At 41.9% G+C, this 19,805-nt stretch overlaps 1 protein-coding gene across 4 annotated transcripts in view; it reads right to left on the bottom strand.

Moving 5' to 3' along the window:
* The window catches only part of LOC146059772 (solute carrier family 13 member 2-like), a 43,099-nt gene that overhangs the window by 8,867 nt on the left and 14,427 nt on the right, over window positions 1-19,805 (bottom strand). For 2 of the 4 annotated variants that reach the window (XM_083172275.1, XM_083172276.1), the window contains exons 3-10: window positions 16,718-16,907; window positions 14,185-14,209; window positions 13,054-13,204; window positions 9,990-10,112; window positions 8,994-9,215; window positions 8,053-8,147; window positions 7,035-7,051; window positions 776-883 (exon numbers count right to left, since the gene is read on the bottom strand). In XM_083172275.1, the coding sequence (XP_083028401.1) occupies window positions 776-883; window positions 7,035-7,051; window positions 8,053-8,147; window positions 8,994-9,215; window positions 9,990-10,112; window positions 13,054-13,204; window positions 14,185-14,209; window positions 16,718-16,907 (931 nt within the window). Of the gene's footprint in view, window positions 1-775; window positions 893-7,034; window positions 7,052-8,044; window positions 8,148-8,993; window positions 9,216-9,989; window positions 10,113-13,053; window positions 13,217-14,184; window positions 14,210-16,638; window positions 16,908-19,805 lie in introns of all 4 variants that reach the window. The other 2 variants (XM_083172277.1, XM_083172274.1) reach the window with 2 other exon arrangements.

Here is a 19,805-nt window from a genome sequence, read left to right as displayed (position 1 = left end):
GTGATCTGTGTACTTGGGAGAGGTGGACTGTGTATAATGTGTTACTGGGTGTATTATGGGGGGAGCTGTGTCTAATATGCTAAAGTGCTCTGTGTACAGGATGTTAAAGGGGATGTGTATAATGTGCTGGGTGTAATATGGGGATGGGTGGCTCTGTATAATGTACTGTAGTGCTGTGTGTACTGGATGTTATATGAGGGGGTGGGGTGACTGTGTATAATGTCCTATGGTGCAGTGGGGGAGAGGTTTAGTATACTTACCCAGCTTCTGCCGGGTTTCTGATTATGGGCATGCCGTCCACCGGTCACATGTACTGGGTGTGATATGGGGAAGGGGGCTGTGTCTAATGTAATGTATCACGGTGGTGCGTGTACTGGTATATGTACGTTTTTGTGTACATATAGGTAGAGGGTCTATTTTCTCAGAAGTTCTGGATAATGCAATATAGTCCCTAAAACTCAACATTTTTAGGGGGATTAAATAATTAGCAGGTTAAGGGGCTGTAAATTTGGTTATCCCTTTTGTCATGTAGCCACTCCCCCTTGTATCATATGGCCACGCCCTGAGCACACCCTGAGCACCCTTCAGTGCGCAGCACAGTACCACTAATACATTTTTTTTACTTGCACTACTGGACATGAGCTATCACTACATCACTGAGACATAAGATAAACCCTGGTTCTTCCCCCACAGTGGCTGTACATAGGTGACAGGACACTTCCACTAAATTCCTCACATTAATATTATGAATGAAATGACTAAAGTCTTACCATACCTCACTGCCTTTAGCGAGAGCAAAGCCTCCACCCAGCAGGAAGACAATGTTCCATGGCATTTTCTGGTTTACAGTCTTCCAGTCCAGAAGCGGTGGTGGTACAAACGCCTTTATTTTCTGTCCTAGTATATATTACATAACATATGAAAGGCACACATTTTGATCAAAAAGAGTGTATATATATATATATATATATATATATATATATATATATATATATATATATGTGTGTAACCTCACACCCCTTTTTTTTCTGTAATGGTTACACTAAAAGTGCCTCCACCCAAGTTGAGTTGATTTTATCCAATCAGTGTACTTGGTGTTTCCCAAGTACATTGATTAGATAAAATCAACTCAACTAGGGTGGAGGCACTTTCTATAATATCTAATATTTGTACTGAGTATTAAATGGTAGTTTGGATAATTGTCAACTATATGTTCTAACCCTACTTATCTCTTTTTATTTTATCCTATATACAGTAGGAGCAGCGGACCAACCTAAGGAATCAAACAGCCCACCTACAACACGGTAAGTATAATGTTTAATCTACAGATGGGGCCGGGCTCTTCTTTGCTGGCAAATCGCCAGAACGTCACCGCTGGCGATCCGCCAGCAGCCCGGCTCGCCATCTGACTGCGACGCGCGTGTGTCTCATGCGCACGCACGTTTTAGTGTCCGTGCGCCGGGGGGACGGAAACCTGTCGGTCACCGCTTCAGGGAGACGGACAGGTTTAGGGGGGGGTGCGGGGAGGCGGTGGGGACCCCGGGTGACCACTGACAAGCCGGCGGTGACCCGGGGGAAGCCGTCGGAAGGGGACGCGCCCGCATCTCGTGCGCGCGCGTCCCCTTTCGCAAAAACAGATGGCGGGGGATGGGGGATGGCGTCGCCATCGCCATCCCCTGCAAAGAAGAGCCCGGATCCATCTGTACATGTACACATAAACATAAATCAAGACAATAGTACAAAACATTACACATTACTATTCACAATATAATATCATATACAATATATAGTGCATGCAATACAAAAAATAGATATTAAATGTTTTACACTTTTATATTATATCTGGTTGGCGCACGTTGGGGCCCATATCTCCTTTTTAATTAAATAAATATAAACTGTGTTTGTTCCAGAAATGATCTGGTCTTTGTCCTAGTCCTTATGTAACAAACTACTACAAAGTATCTCCCGCAGAAAGGTTGAAATGTATTAGACTAACAGTCTGATACCGCTTTCCCACTGCCTAAACGGGTAATGACCCATTATTTAAAATGTTTTTTTAAACGGTTAAGAGCCATAAAGACCCTTTCCCATTGTAGCTTTTAAACGGTTAATTTACCGTTTAAAAGCCGTTTTTGTCACATTCACACTTCCGTTTAAAAACCCGTTTAACCAATAGTAAAGATGGGGGGGGGGGTTTAAAAAAAATTGGCGTGGGGTCCCCCCGTATTTTAAGAAACAGTCCCAGACCCAACCAGCCAGCAGGCAAGGACGTAACTACCATAGGTGCAGGGGGTGCAGCTGCTATGGGGCCCAGAGCTGAAAGAGGCCCACTTTTCCTGTTAAAGTATCATGTGCTGTATACATTTTTCAGCGTTATAATGTGAAAGAAGGTGATATATAGAGGCCCTTACAAACTTTTGCTATGGGGCCCACATGTATCTAGTTACGCCACTGCCAGCAGGGTAATGCCACAGCCGGGGGACACTTATTATATAAGGTCCCGTGGCCAAAGCATTAACCCTACCGACCAGTCAGCCTGGCCAGGGGTCCCCCTCCAGGACTTACCTGACCAAGCTGAAGCCTGGTGCTGTCCCTGGTGACCCTGGAGCGGTGGTCACCGGGCTGATTCTGTGTAAAAGATAGATGAAAAACTATTGTATTATACAGTGGAACTATGAGTCCCAGCAAGCCTCCCCCACATGCTGGGACTTGGAGAACCACCGGAGAGACGCTGATGTTCCATCTTCAGCGTCTCTCCTCGGAATGAGGGGGGGGGGGAATCTTAGAATGCACACCCAGTATACATACATTAGGGACCCACCAGAAATGAGGTTACCGTGAAGCTGGTTGGTGGGCAAATATTTCTTGGCCAATTGATATACCAAGAACCTCTGTTATTGATTGATATGATTAATAATATGGAGTGTGCATCTGCACCACATGTTTTTCTTTGCAGAACTACAAGTCCCAGCATGATAGCACCTCATGTATACTGGGTGTGCATTCTAAGATTCCCCCCCCCCCCCACATAAGCTAAAATTGTGTACACCTGTACACCTGAAGGTTGGGACTCCTTCAACTTAGAGTAGCACCCCGCCCACCTGATCTGAATATTATTTCACCAGCTTGGTCCCTGGTAGCCACAGACTGCAAACTGTAGGCACAATGAAGGTAAGACCTAAAATTGACACTTATTGCTAGTCTTGGGGATGGATTTGGGGCGCGGCTCCCCTCGGGTTGGTGTAACCGAGTTGCTTTCGGGGTGGCACACCCTAACATTTATTTAGCACTATTTAATTTTCACTAATATTATACTTTCTCTAGCACTACACATTTTAACCTCTAGCTCCTGCTACCTTCTTATTAACACACTTCTAGCTTAGTTTTTTCACTTGTGTGCTGCCCTGGGGTGACTTGCTTATGCTGGCCTTTTTGGGGTTCTGCGCCCCAGATCCAAACTTAGTATTAGGGACCCACCAGAAATGAGGTTACCGTGAAGCTGGTTGGTGGGCAAATATTTCTTGGCCAATTGATATACCAAGAACCTCTGTTATTGATTGATATGATTAATAATATGGAGTGTGCATCTGCACCACATGTTTTTCTTTGCAGAACTACAAGTCCCAGCATGATAGCACCTCATGTATACTGGGTGTGCATTCTAAGATTCCCCCCCCCACATAAGCTAAAATTGTGTACACCTGTACACCTGAAGGTTGGGACTCCTTCAACTTAGAGTAGCACCCCGCCCACCTGATCTGAATATTATTTCACCAGCTTGGTCCCTGGTAGCCACAGACTGCAAACTGTAGGCACAATGAAGGTAAGACCTAAAATTGACACTTATTGCTAGTCTTGGGGATGGATTTGGGGCGCGGCTCCCCTCGGGTTGGTGTAACCGAGTTGCTTTCGGGGTGGCACACCCTAACATTTATTTAGCACTATTTAATTTTCACTAATATTATACTTTCTCTAGCACTACACATTTTAACCTCTAGCTCCTGCTACCTTCTTATTAACACACTTCTAGCTTAGTTTTTTCACTTGTGTGCTGCCCTGGGGTGACTTGCTTATGCTGGCCTTTTTGGGGTTCTGCGCCCCAGATCCAAACTTAGTATTAGGGACCCACCAGAAATGAGGTTACCGTGAAGCTGGTTGGTGGGCAAATATTTCTTGGCCAATTGATATACCAAGAACCTCTGTTATTGATTGATATGATTAATAATATGGAGTGTGCATCTGCACCACATGTTTTTCTTTGCAGAACTACAAGTCCCAGCATGATAGCACCTCATGTATACTGGGTGTGCATTCTAAGATTCCCCCCCCCCCCCCACATAAGCTAAAATTGTGTACACCTGTACACCTGAAGGTTGGGACTCCTTCAACTTAGAGTAGCACCCCGCCCACCTGATCTGAATATTATTTCACCAGCTTGGTCCCTGGTAGCCACAGACTGCAAACTGTAGGCACAATGAAGGTAAGACCTAAAATTGACACTTATTGCTAGTCTTGGGGATGGATTTGGGGCGCGGCTCCCCTCGGGTTGGTGTAACCGAGTTGCTTTCGGGGTGGCACACCCTAACATTTATTTAGCACTATTTAATTTTCACTAATATTATACTTTCTCTAGCACTACACATTTTAACCTCTAGCTCCTGCTACCTTCTTATTAACACACTTCTAGCTTAGTTTTTTCACTTGTGTGCTGCCCTGGGGTGACTTGCTTATGCTGGCCTTTTTGGGGTTCTGCGCCCCAGATCCAAACTTAGTATTAGGGACCCACCAGAAATGAGGTTACCGTGAAGCTGGTTGGTGGGCAAATATTTCTTGGCCAATTGATATACCAAGAACCTCTGTTATTGATTGATATGATTAATAATATGGAGTGTGCATCTGCACCACATGTTTTTCTTTGCAGAACTACAAGTCCCAGCATGATAGCACCTCATGTATACTGGGTGTGCATTCTAAGATTCCCCCCCCCCACATAAGCTAAAATTGTGTACACCTGTACACCTGAAGGTTGGGACTCCTTCAACTTAGAGTAGCACCCCGCCCACCTGATCTGAATATTATTTCACCAGCTTGGTCCCTGGTAGCCACAGACTGCAAACTGTAGGCACAATGAAGGTAAGACCTAAAATTGACACTTATTGCTAGTCTTGGGGATGGATTTGGGGCGCGGCTCCCCTCGGGTTGGTGTAACCGAGTTGCTTTCGGGGTGGCACACCCTAACATTTATTTAGCACTATTTAATTTTCACTAATATTATACTTTCTCTAGCACTACACATTTTAACCTCTAGCTCCTGCTACCTTCTTATTAACACACTTCTAGCTTAGTTTTTTCACTTGTGTGCTGCCCTGGGGTGACTTGCTTATGCTGGCCTTTTTGGGGTTCTGCGCCCCAGATCCAAACTTAGTATTAGGGACCCACCAGAAATGAGGTTACCGTGAAGCTGGTTGGTGGGCAAATATTTCTTGGCCAATTGATATACCAAGAACCTCTGTTATTGATTGATATGATTAATAATATGGAGTGTGCATCTGCACCACATGTTTTTCTTTGCAGAACTACAAGTCCCAGCATGATAGCACCTCATGTATACTGGGTGTGCATTCTAAGATTCCCCCCCCCCCCACATAAGCTAAAATTGTGTACACCTGTACACCTGAAGGTTGGGACTCCTTCAACTTAGAGTAGCACCCCGCCCACCTGATCTGAATATTATTTCACCAGCTTGGTCCCTGGTAGCCACAGACTGCAAACTGTAGGCACAATGAAGGTAAGACCTAAAATTGACACTTATTGCTAGTCTTGGGGATGGATTTGGGGCGCGGCTCCCCTCGGGTTGGTGTAACCGAGTTGCTTTCGGGGTGGCACACCCTAACATTTATTTAGCACTATTTAATTTTCACTAATATTATACTTTCTCTAGCACTACACATTTTAACCTCTAGCTCCTGCTACCTTCTTATTAACACACTTCTAGCTTAGTTTTTTCACTTGTGTGCTGCCCTGGGGTGACTTGCTTATGCTGGCCTTTTTGGGGTTCTGCGCCCCAGATCCAAACTTAGTATTAGGGACCCACCAGAAATGAGGTTACCGTGAAGCTGGTTGGTGGGCAAATATTTCTTGGCCAATTGATATACCAAGAACCTCTGTTATTGATTGATATGATTAATAATATGGAGTGTGCATCTGCACCACATGTTTTTCTTTGCAGAACTACAAGTCCCAGCATGATAGCACCTCATGTATACTGGGTGTGCATTCTAAGATTCCCCCCCCCCACATAAGCTAAAATTGTGTACACCTGTACACCTGAAGGTTGGGACTCCTTCAACTTAGAGTAGCACCCCGCCCACCTGATCTGAATATTATTTCACCAGCTTGGTCCCTGGTAGCCACAGACTGCAAACTGTAGGCACAATGAAGGTAAGACCTAAAATTGACACTTATTGCTAGTCTTGGGGATGGATTTGGGGCGCGGCTCCCCTCGGATTGGTGTAACCGAGTTGCTTTCGGGGTGGCACACCCTAACATTTATTTAGCACTATTTAATTTTCACTAATATTATACTTTCTCTAGCACTACACATTTTAACCTCTAGCTCCTGCTACCTTCTTATTAACACACTTCTAGCTTAGTTTTTTCACTTGTGTGCTGCCCTGGGGTGACTTGCTTATGCTGGCCTTTTTGGGGTTCTGCGCCCCAGATCCAAACTTAGTATTAGGGACCCACCAGAAATGAGGTTACCGTGAAGCTGGTTGGTGGGCAAATATTTCTTGGCCAATTGATATACCAAGAACCTCTGTTATTGATTGATATGATTAATAATATGGAGTGTGCATCTGCACCACATGTTCTCCTCCGAATGATTCTATTGGCCGCCTCCGGTTAGTTCGTCAGACGGGTACCGGCGGCAATAGACGCATTTTGTTTTTAAAGAAGACCTGGACTACATCGGATGAAGAGGACGAGATCTTCACTGGAGGACCTTGGTCCTACATATTCAGTGTGTTGTGCACCGACTTATGCTGTTCAACTTGCAGCAACTGTGAGCCGCCTTGTGTGATACATAACTCTATCCGTTGTTCATGTTTTAATAAAAAACCTTTGTTTTATATAAGTGGTAATTGCACCTAATATATATATATATATATATATATATATATATATATATATATATGATGTTTGTTTGTGTGTGTGTGTGTGTGTGTGTGCATGTGTAAAAGTGCAGCAGTCATTTAAGCAGATGCCCTTTTTGGGCAATTTGACAAGAGCCTACTGCCGTGACAAGCAGGTCTGAAGACTATGCCCAAGCCTAGAGTTAGGACCCTTCCAATCACTCCCCTTCAAGGCTCTGACCTGGCTTTATAACTGCACTCTGCACAGGCAAACAATTTAATGGTCACCAACCATCGGACTTCTCTCCCACACATAAGGCATGCAAATAATCCATTTGCATGCCTGTGGAGTTCAGGTGTGTGTGTGGGGGGGGGGGGGGGGGCTTGGTGGACTTGCAAGGAGTCAACCAGAATAAGGGCCAAAGAGAATGAAACCATTTCTAAATCTGTGTTTTGAGGTCATTTGATAAAGAATCAATAAAACCCTCCCATATCTGAAATTATTTTTCTGTGCATTCTTATTTTTGGAGAGTTGTCTCCACCCATTCCATATTATTCCAAGGTATAGTAGGAGTTTCCGTGTGGATCCATTGGTGTAAGTTTTTATATGTTTTGACAGTATGTCATGATGCCACACAGTTCTGCATGTGAGACTAAGGGGTCTGGTTGGAGAGGAAAAAAGGGACTGGCTGAAGAGACAGAAGAGAGGCAAGAGAAATAGAAGAGGGCTGCTTGGATGTGGAGAGACACAGGGTGGCTGGAGCTGGAGAAACACAGGGAGATGGGGGGTGGCTTTGCTACAATGCATGCATAAGGGGGTAGGGTGGCACCTCCTTCTATTTAGTGGATTATGAATTTACATCCATGGCCCACCTGACACTAGCCACAATCACATAGCACTGCTTACCTGCCTGCTTACCTTCAGGGTCTTTGGGCTTAAATGAGGGAAATTCAGAAGGGAATAGAAACAGCATGAGAGATATAAATACAGCAACTGTGGCATCTGTAACATACCTGAAAATTAGAAAGTACATTTTTACGTGCTTAGATACAGTAAGCAACAATATAAGCACAAACTTGCCTACTTTTGAATACTAGTTTCAGGGAGATTATAGTTGGCAGTAGAATTTGCAGTGGGTGTGTCATGCTCCACCCAAAGGGAGTGTCTAGTTCCATATATGGAGAGATTGTGGAAAGAGATAAAGAGATTGTGAACGTGGCACCTAGAAGCGTGGGTGTGTACTGCTACATCTGAGAGGAATGTTGTAAAATTACTTATATCCAAATGTAGGTGATCCCCAAAGCAGTTGGTAAGAGCTACTATACTTGGTAAAGTGCTGGGAAATGGTGCTGATGATTCAATGTAAATGTATCTATCTCTCATTCCTTTTTTCCCCCAAAAATGTAACAGTGTAATGTGGGCTAGGTGAAATGAGGGAGATTGCTAGACTAATGAGGGAGAGAGGGAGATTGCTGTTATTTCAGGGAGTCAGTAGCACTTTGATGAGAAAGGTGCAAGGAACACACTGAAATGCCCACTTGTCCTGTATGGCTTCTAGCTGGGTAATGGAACAGCATGGCACTAACAATGGTAATAATTATACCTTTTTTTCTTTATCTACAGAATATTGATGAGTGCCTTCTTTTGAAATACAGCAACGTATTATTTATGCTTCTAATGGATGCATTGAAGGAAAACATATATTTTAAAATTAAATTTTTAGATTTAACATAATTATATGTTAGTTATCATTGCTGTATGATCCTATTTTAACTCTATTGTTGACACTATAATAACTAAGGATATTTAAATCTCTAACTCCATAATCTGTAACAACAGTGCCTCATACACACACTTACTCTTTTCCTTGCTTGTTAAAGCTGATAGTTGCCCAGCCTGGCATGAAGCCTGGTTCCCTTGAGAACCACAAGAGAACTAACAGGACAAATAAAACCAGAACACAGATCTCTGCGAAGCTCATAGAACCCAGCTTCTTGTGCTCAGAAGAGATGACATTGTATGCACGCTTCTCCTTAGCCTTCTGTTCTGGGTTATCACCACAGCCAAAATTCTTTCTGAAGCTAGAAGTAAAGCAGAACAGTCTGGTTGGTAAGGATAGATTTTACATATTTTGTGTATATATATATATATATATATATATATATATATATATATACATATACACACACACACTCTTGTATTGGTCCTCGGCACTCCCGCTGTCCCCCAAGGGGTAAATGGCTCCGGTGCCCTCCTTACGGGTGATGGCCCCTCAGTAGCACAGTCCAATAACAAGGCGGCACTCAGAGGCTTATGACCAAGCAAAACGTGTATATAAATGGTGATCAACGTTTCGGGGAGAGTTGAGGGATCCTGATGAAGGGGAAACTCTTCCCGAAATGTTGATCACCATTTATATACACGTTTTGCTTGGTTATAAGCCTCTGGGTGCCACCTTGTTATTGGACTATATATATATATATATATATATATATATATATATATATATATATATATATATATATATATATATATATATATACACACAGAGTAGATAAGTATGATTCGGTATTAAGAACTTTGTACAACAAAATACTATACAGTACATTGATTATTATCTTTATTACTACAATCTCAATGTCAAATTATTTTGGGTGCTTCACAGATAAAGATTCCTTCATAGAAATCTAGTCTGCCAATCATCATGTGCGGGAGTATGGAAGGAATCAGAGTATCAGGAGAAAACCCATGCAAGCACAGGAAAACTCCACACTGCTAGGACAATGATAGGAATGGAGTCTGTGACCTCAGCGCTCAGGCATTAAAGCTAACTATTATACCATCCATAGACTTACTTAATTCCCAAGAATATGATCTGCAACCAAATCCATGCAAAAGCAAGCAACACTATCATGGTAGGAAAGGCAAAACCAAACCATGAAGCAAAATTGATGACATTGTTGTTATCAGGGAACAGCCTGCAATGCAAGATGTCAATAATTAAGTCAATAAAAGAGAACCAAAATATTAATGATTGTTTTGCATTATAACATTGGTTAAAACACTGCAACTGAGAAAATAGCTGCATAAAATGTAAGATAAATGACATTGTCCCATTGAATTAAACTAACTCATTGGGGGAAATTTACTAAGCTAGCTGATTGTGGCCAGACTGCTGTATGAATGTGTACAAATGGCTTCGGCCATGATCGGATGTATTTTACCTAGCTGCCGAGTTCTCATCATTTATATTTGCCAATGAGTAAGTCATTCATATTTGGCTGATAAGTTGCCAAATAGGGCCGACCCTAAAGCATCGCATAGATCAGTCAATGTGTAAAAATAAGAAAAAATTAATAAAATGTCGTGGGGTTTCCCCCACAATCATAACCAGACCCAGCCCCTTGAGATGGTCCTGGTTTCAGAAATAAATGATTGTGGTCCCCTTGAATTTCAAAAACCAGCACCGAGCTCTTGGACCTTTTTGGTTGACCCCAATTGACTTTGCAGTCAGGCTGATTCGCCGGTTCCTACCATAGATGTCTATGTTAAAGTCTTAACATGGAGGTCTATGATGAGAACCAGTCATACTGTAGATGCACATGTCAAATATCACTCGCTCCTGATAGGCTGAGAAGATTCTCATTGACTAACTTCAGTGAGATTCCCCTCATTCTTGGTGAGGAGCTGCATGTGTAAACATGCAACTCTTCATGTCTGCTGGTTCTTGTATTTTGCATTATTTTACCCCTGGATGCCTACTTGGATTAAAGAGGATGCGATATACACTAGAGGTGGTAAGTATAATTTACACAGGTCCATCATGGATTTCTAGAGGAGAAGAGGATGAACCTATGGGGTCAAGATAGGTGAGTATGTATGTATGTATCTATGTATGTATAATGTACTGTATGTATTTAAATAAAGTTATACTTTGTTAGGTGTTTTTTTTTTTTTATTTGGTCCAGTGGGCCCATTAATGCCCCGCAAGTCTCCAAGTTCTCCAAATCCCTGCATGAGGGGCAAACTTGCTAGGACTAGGTTTCCTCAGCAAAACCCAATTATTTTATTCTCTTTACTATGGACTATCAACCCAGCACCCACCACCTTCAAACCTGGATGGGGGGTTGCCTGGGGAAGGAGACCCCTTTATTGTGGGGGTCCCTACTCCCCCAGGGCTGACCAGCCACAGTAGTAAATTACCGGGGGAGATTATATAAAAAGGGTCACCCTGCTGTGCCATTACCATGATGGCTAATGAAGCCCGGTGTTGGTTATAAAAATACAGCGAAGCCCGGTGTTGGTTATAAAAATACAGGGGACCCCTACTCTTTTTATCACCTATATTTTAGTAACCAGGACAGGTCCAAGAGCCCGGTCCTAGTTTTTGAAATACAGGGGCACTCAAATCATTTGTTGCCCTGTGTTTCAGAAACCAGGACCAGCACAAAGAGCCTGGGGCTGTTTATACTTTTTTATATACTTCTATTTATTTTTTTATTTATTTTACACAGAGAAGCATCAGCAAATATGGATGCAATATCTATCGCATTTTACATTCATATTTTTAGCTGAATTTACGGACGAATTCAGCCTTACAAATGTTTGTAAATTAGACTATCTGACTGAACTCTATGGCCATTTGCAGCCGAGTTCTATCGATGGTCTACTCATTCCTACAGCTAAATTCGGTTGAGTTTGCCATTCATAAAAATGGTAACTTGGACGAATTTGTCTGTTTGGAAATTAGCCAACCAGGGGTTCCTGCCCGTAATGGGTACGAATGGGTGCAAAACAAAAATGTGGTTCCAAATTATTTTATTTTACTTTTCTGTGGGGGCTTACTTTTTGTTTGTTTATTTTTTTACTAAAGGAGCAGGTGAAATTTTTTTTCTGTGGAGACTAATGTGTTTGTTTTGTCTGTAGGATCGCAGTTTTTTTTTTTAGGAGCCAATGTGCTTTTTTATTTTTATTTTTTTTATGTGCATGTTATTCATGTGGGGAACAATGTGTGTGTTATTTTCTTGTGGGGAACAATGTATGTGTTTTTATTCAAATCAATTAACTAGCTCAACACAGGCAACAGCAATCATAAATTAAGAGGTATGGTCAGGACCAGAACATTTTGTACCTGATTGAAGACTTGTTGGGTGGTCTGCATTATTGTAATAAAATATTAAACATTCGTCTAAGGGGGAGGGGCACAGAGTAATTTCTTGGTTTTGGTCATGTGATGGTCAATTTAATAGAATAAAAAAATAAACTATGACTTTTGTTATATTAAGTTACAGTATGTATACATATTTACTAAGACCCCTTTCACACCAGAAGCAAATTACCAGGTTAAAGCTTTTCAACCCTGAAATTTGCTGAATAACTTCTTTGGGTCTTAAATCCCATCACTTCGATCCTGCTCTTGACCAGGGTTGGAGTGTCTGGATTTAAGACCCGTGTTGACCCCTTTCACACCACAAAAAAACCTGAGTTTTTCAGCAAATTCCAGGGTTGAAAATCTTTAACCCAGTAATCTGCTTCTGGTGTGAATTGGGGTCAGGGTGCACCTGGCAAAATTACCTGGCACTCAAAAATGCCAGGTAATTGCCAGGCGTGAAAGGGGTATTAGTAGAAGAGATTACATGGGTAGTCCTACTCATATGCACTCCATTAAAAATCGCATATGCCACAGTGTAGTGGAAATATTTTGCAGTTACTGGTAGATTACAGTCTAACCATACCAACACAAGCATCCTAGTGCCACCCAGCAAAAAGTGGTGCCCCTAGGCACATGCCCCATTTACCAAATGGGAAATTCACCACTACTCATAACACAATGGAATTTGCTGTGCTATGTAAGAAACTGTTAAGAATTAAATAATAATAGATAAAATGCTCTCATTGAAAGCTACAGTAAGTACTTACTCATCTATCTGTCCTTTCAAGACAAGGTTGGGTGTAGTGCCAGTCAATGTTGCAATGCCCCCAATGCTGGCAGAATAGCACACACAGAGGCTCATGCCCTTGCATAGTTTGAGGTGCTTCTGTAGCCTTAGAGCTTGTTTCTCCTTCTTCACTTTGTCATCCTCTAGATCAATTACACATACTTTCACACCTATATAAAAATCAAAACATTAATTTTACATATGGATGGATGCTACAATGACAATATACAGAACTTCAAGACTATATACTTTAAATATAGTTCTCACAGACAAGAAGTGTAATATCTCATCACTATTACACTCTTTGTACCTAGTTTAGATCATTCAGATTATCAACAAGCAGCAGAGTCAGACATGGGCACACCAAGGAAATGCTTAAGGGGTGTGAGCAGACTCCAGATGGGTTGCGGCCTGATATGATTGGTAAGAGGACAAATCTCTGTGTAGTTTCATTATTCATCTTGCACCATCAGATAACAGATTTTTTAAATACCAATTGAGTAATACTGTGTAATTCAAGTACCCCCCCCCCCCCCCCCCCACACACACACACACCTATATTCTGCTTTTCCCAGTGACTGTAGCAGGAAATGCTTGTGATCAAAACTGTCTTTGAAGACATCATTGTGCTGCATTAATTAACTACTTTTTGTCTTTATCATTTTTGGAGCTTTATGGAAAACACGTTTTCAAACAAAAGTATCCCGTAACATTTTTTCAAATCATCTCCATCAGTAAGGTGACCAACTTTTTTACAATGAAAAGGAGGACACAAATAAATTGAAGAAAAAAATGTAAATAAAAGAATAAGGAGCAAACCAAAATAGCATACCCTCCAACATGACCCATATAATTAGGTACAAAATGCTCTGTTCCTGGAGGTTAGGCTCCAGCAGAGTCCAATATTCAAAGAGGGGGGTCACATCAACTGTCAGTGAGTACAGGACAGTGATGGTTGGGGTGGCTCCCCTTTTTGAATATTGGACTGTGCTGCAGCCCCACCTCTGCAACTGCCACTGTCAGGGAAGTCCAGGAACAGAGCATTTTGTACCTAATGGAATGGGTCATGTTGGAGGGTATCATGTTGGTGGGCAGTGGCGGAACTAGTGACTCGTAGGCCCAGGTGCAAGCATATGCTTTTGGCCCCCAGTAACGTATACCACCCAACTTCTAATCTCCTGCAGGAGAGACATCAACGCACGGTGCAGGCGCGCCCAGAATTTGGGGGCGTGACCTGTCAGCAAGGGGACGTGGCCTACAACCCAGTCAGTGGAAAATAAAAGCCATCTCCACTTTGTACATCCCCATTGAAAACATTTTTACACATATCAGCACTGAGATCGCTTCCCCCCCATTTTCCCCATTCTATGCTGCCCCCATTTCCAATTCCAATATGTTCACTGTGCTTTGAACTGTCTCTTACCTCCTCCGAGACAGGGTCTGGGCTGGGCGTGCTGCAAAGCTAGCTGGTGTATGGACTCAGAGCCACAGGGAGCTGCTGCTGTGGGTGGGCTGGTTTGTGCAGCAGGTCCCACATGGCTATTATATTATGTACAGTGCTTCTGCACATGTGCAGAAGCTACTGTCTGAGCCCGAGAAAGCAACAGCACTTTACCATCCGAGAAGTCTAATCGCGGAAGCTGCCACCGCAGCAGTGTTGTTAAGGGCAATAAAGGAGGACACTTTTCGAGGCAGGACAGAGCTTACAAAAGAAGGACTTTTCTCCCTAAAGGAGGACAATTGGTTAATTTACCAACAGGCATCAAAATAAAATAAAAATAGATGGTTATTTAACTTAAAGACAAAGTTTACTTGCGCTATACAGAGAAACCTGAATAATAGTATTTGGTACACTCCTGCCGCGTCTCTATAAAAGGGAATAGCTCAATCCCTTAGTTTACAGACAGACATAAAATACAAAGATAAATACTAGTTTAAAAAACTAGTATTTATGATACATACATTTCAAGTCAGTGGCCAGTGTTTAAAAATATGACAAACAAATTTAACACATAAAAATTTATTACATATATATTCTCAATTGGTTAGTAAAATTTAGCAGCTTTTTAGTATAAAAACAGTGTACTGTATGCCTGGAGGTATATATTAAAAAGTAATTCTTTTGATGTTAAAAAGTTTTGTATATTAGACTTGATTCCGTAGAGAACAGGCGCTGTTAGTATTGATTAGTTGTAAAAAAAATAAAAGCTCAAAGATTCAAAAAATATGTATAATAAAAAAATAAAAAATAGGATAAAAATAAAATATGAGAACACAATAGTCTCTTACTTTAGGTCTGGCAAGACCTGATGAAAGTTCACACTGGGACCCAGTTAGGTATATCTTCCCATGTGTGGTAAGGTGCGGGAGCCCTGAATGTATTCTGTAGGTCCTGGGAGATGTTTAAGAAACCGTTGTTTGCCCAAGGTTGACAGGCAGGGAGCTCCAGCAGGCTCTTGTATCCAGAGAGAGTGGGTATTTAATACATTACGCGTTTCACCGCCTCCTAGTCGGTATCAGCGGCTTCTTCAGACCCACAATCTGAAGAAGCCTCTGATACCAACTAGGAGGCGGTGAAACACGTAATCTACTAAACACCCACTCTCTCTGGATACAAGAGCCTGCTGGAGCTCCTAGATTGGACTGATCCCAATAGGAAGCGCGGGTTCCCATCTTTCTGTATTTTATTGTATCGATTGGCAGGTGGTGGTACTGCAGGCACTCAGCAGCACCTCAGTGAAGCACAAAGACTCTATTTGTTGTTCCATTAGGAACAGAGTCCAGGGCATTTTTCCCCTGCACTTAGGATGCCCATCATAGGTTTGAGGCCCTGAGCATTCAGACCCCTTTCCTTATGAGAACCATTGTAGGTGGGCAATAGACCCAAGGCATTAGGTATCATACTTTAGGGTATTGGTATAGGTGACAATAGGCCCATGAAGCCAGGGGCATTAGACCTCAGAAAATAAAACCAGCATATTACAAAAATGGTTGATAAACTTAAACCTGGTGGGTATTCCAGCAGAGATGCAAGGTAATAAGTGTAACTACAGTGAGCCAACACTATGTTTGTCCCATCTTTCCCATTCCCAGGCCAATTCTGTAAGGCACCTATGCAAATATACACATGCTGTATCCGCTGTGCACATATGGTGTAACAAGGTGACTAGGGTCCTAGTGACGATAATGATCATTCACCCATTCCAAACAGAATCCAGTGTATAAAAAGACAAATATTTACATTAATGTCCAGGGTTGTTACTCGGTTCTACAGAGTGGGAGATTGTGGACTGTATTTGGAAACCCCTCTCTAGAAATGTTGCGTTTGCCACTGCACACTCATACAGTATATGAACCCACAGGTTCTTATGGTAGGCCATTATATCATGGTGCAGCCATATATAAGTTATAAGAGTCTTCTTTGTATTATTCTAATCAATTTCATATTAAAAATACTGGAGAACACTAGAATATAACAGGTGAGGCTCTACCTACCCTGAGCGCATATGGTAGAGATGTAAGATACCTACAATGGAATTTAGACACATTTTAATGACCTCATAACCTACAGTACCTGTAGTCTCCTGTTTGGGTGAGTTAGCATCTGTGAAATGGTTTTCCTGCATCTCAAGGGCCTTGTTCACATTCCCATTCAGGTGTCCGACGCTCTTGTTTGTGCTATTGGTTTCAGATGAAAACTCTTCCAATTTATCTTCAGAGCTGTAAAGTTGTTCCAGTACAGCCTGAGCTATTGGTATCATCATGGCTGTTGTGGCTGTATTACTGATCCACATGGAGAGGAAGGCTGTAACAATCATGAACCCCAGCAGCAACCTGTAAGGAGCAAGCAAGGGACAATGCAAGTGTCAGTGCTCATTTATCATTTTACACCTAAGGTCTGGTAATGATACATTTTAGGCTAAATGAATGTGTTGAGAGAGTATGTGAGTCCTCTATGCTTTATCATGGATATGCTTGAGTAAGAGTTGGTGTTACAGGGTTTCACAACCTGGGAATACACTTTTTCATAGATAATGTGATGTGGATATTGACATAGAGAGAGCAATCCACAGTGGAATGCTCACTCACTGCATGCACAGGTCTAAGGGGATTATTCTGATTCACTCAGAAAGGCACAATCACTCTCTAATGGACAAAACCATATGCACTGCAGGTGGGGCAGATGTAACGTGTGCAGATAGAGTTAGATTTGGGTGTTTTATTGTTTTTGTGCATGGTAAATACTGGCTGCTTTCTTTTTACACTGCAATATAGATATCAGTTTGAAGTACACCCCCCATCCAAATCTAAATCTCTCTGCACATGTTACATCCGCCCCACCTGCAGTGCATATGGTTTTGTCTATTAGAGAGTTATTGTGCCTTTCCGAGTGAATCAGAATAACCCCCTAAATGCTTTTGCTCACAGTTGAACATATTTCTTTATCTGGACAGCACAAACCTGTATTTTTAACATCATTGCCATTATTATTACCAGTGTGCACCATCCCAATGCAATACCCCTTTTACACCGCACCTCAGGTTATTGCCGGGTTGGTGATGTATGGACCCAGGTCAAGGTGCGTGGTAAAAGCACCACAGCTTGTAACCCAGGTTGACCAACCCGATACTTTGACCCGGGTTATAATAAGGGTTAAACCCTCTATAACAGGTGTCCCGGGTTTAATGGGAAAGCTCCGGACCCGGATCGGACCCAGAATTGCGGTCCTGGGTCTGACCTGGCTTTACGATGTGAAAGGGGTACTAGTAAAATATGTATCTGAAAACATGTACATATAGGCACAGCTCTGCAAACTCAACAATTTCAATTGACATGCCCATTTGAACTTAGCACCCCTTCAGAATACCCCTTTACAGTCCAGTTCCCCAAAGTAGTCTTGGGGGTATATTTACTAAAGAGTGGGTTTATAGAAGTAAAGATGTTGCCTATATCCCCCTTCATCAGATTCTAGTTCTTATCTTCATGAAGGTGCTAGAAAAATGATAAATAGAATTTGGATGGATGTATGGACAACATTTTCTGGAGCAACTTTTCAGCACTGAAGATAAACTGGACGGGTATTCATCTGATATCAATAGCATGGCCAAGATTAACGTGATTGGAAATGTGAACCAGGCCCTTGAGATGCAGATAGAACATTTCCCAGATGCTAATTCACTCCAGTAGGAGAATGCCTGGAACTAGTGTATTGTACATAAGAAGACACAACTAGCAAAAAGGAAAACTGTTTGAAGAAAGTGAGGAAATAAGAGATAGGGCCTTGCTCATGAGATATGAGATTCAAGAGGGTATTATGTAACAGAAGTAATAGAGGTGGAGGGAAATGAGTGGATCCAGAAAAGGATTTGGTGGACTCTGCAAGAGTGAAAATATGAACAATGCTAGTACTTGAAATATTGGAGTGTGGTCATGCCTAGCAGGGAGTAACAATACTGAAAAGCAGCAGGGGGAAATCTTGACGATAGAAGAGTAAAGGCGCATACATCTTTAGATATCTCCAAATGCGAAGTGCCCTAACCCAATATAGTAAGGGTAAATTGTTGAGTATTGAAGAGTCCCCATGTAAAAGTTTCTTAAACAACTGAGTAAGGGTAAACGTTTGTCCAAACTGTATGAATTCCTCCACTCATACCCACAAGTAGAGGAACTAGAGCTTGTCCGGTCTAAATGGATGGAGGATATTCCTTAGTTGGATGAGATAAGCTGGGGAGTGGCCATGTCCGTTCCTAAAAATGCTACCAATTCAATGCGGGTACAGCAGATACAGTTCAACATCTTACATAGGATATATATAACCTCAGTAAAATTAAAAAGATTTAATGGCGCAAGAACAGATAAATGCACCAAGTGTTGAGAAGGGGAGGCCACATTTTGGCATCTATTATGGAGATGCCAAGATGTAGGTAGGTTCTGGGTAGAGATTATTAAAATTATGGTTCAAATTGGACTCCCTAGGAACCACTTAAACAAAATTAATGTAACACTGGGGGTATGGAAGGAGAGTATAATATCGCAAGACATGAAGGAAATGGCCAGGAATTTATCCGCCTCGGCAAAAGTGATTATTGCTAGACAATGGATGTTAGCTAAAGGTCCTGAGGTTATAGAATGGGTACATTTAGTAAATTTTACATATTACCATGAAAAGTTTGTATATGCCTCTCGTGGAAAATTACAGAAATTCCAGAGTATTTGGGGGCACTGGTACCGTTCAATACATTATACAGTGGCGAATAGCACTAGTTTAAAGTAAGTAAGTAGGGGTAGCATACAATTTAGTGGCAAGTTAAGCACATAAAATCACGTTTTGTTAAGTTGCACTAAAAGATATTAGACGGTTGGACGGTTAATAAACAGATTTGAAAAGCTTCGCCCCTTTTGAAATAAATGGCGTATGGAAACGGTGATAAGATCTTGGGTATACGGCAGGGCAAATTCGGTAGGGGTATCAAAGGGAAGATAATACAATGAGGAGTTACAATACGGACATAGGGTAAAGGGTCAAGGACTCGGCTATGGTAGTGAATGAGGAGTGGAAGGGTAGGGGTATGTTTGCTGTGTTATGTATGGTAAAACATATGATTATTATACTTGTTGAATTTTGATATATATGTGATTGTTGTTTATGGTGATAAATATAAATAAAGACTCAATTTAAAAAAAAAGGCGCATACACAAGGAACGATTAGAAGGACAATGTGGGCGTTCCTG

Source organism: Crinia signifera, chromosome 2 (assembly GCF_055691185.1).
Source record: "Crinia signifera chromosome 2, ASM5569118v1, whole genome shotgun sequence".
NCBI classification, from domain to species: domain Eukaryota; kingdom Metazoa; phylum Chordata; class Amphibia; order Anura; family Myobatrachidae; genus Crinia; species Crinia signifera.
The sequence above is the reverse complement of the archived record's forward strand: the minus strand, read 5'-3'. Positions and strand labels throughout refer to the sequence as shown.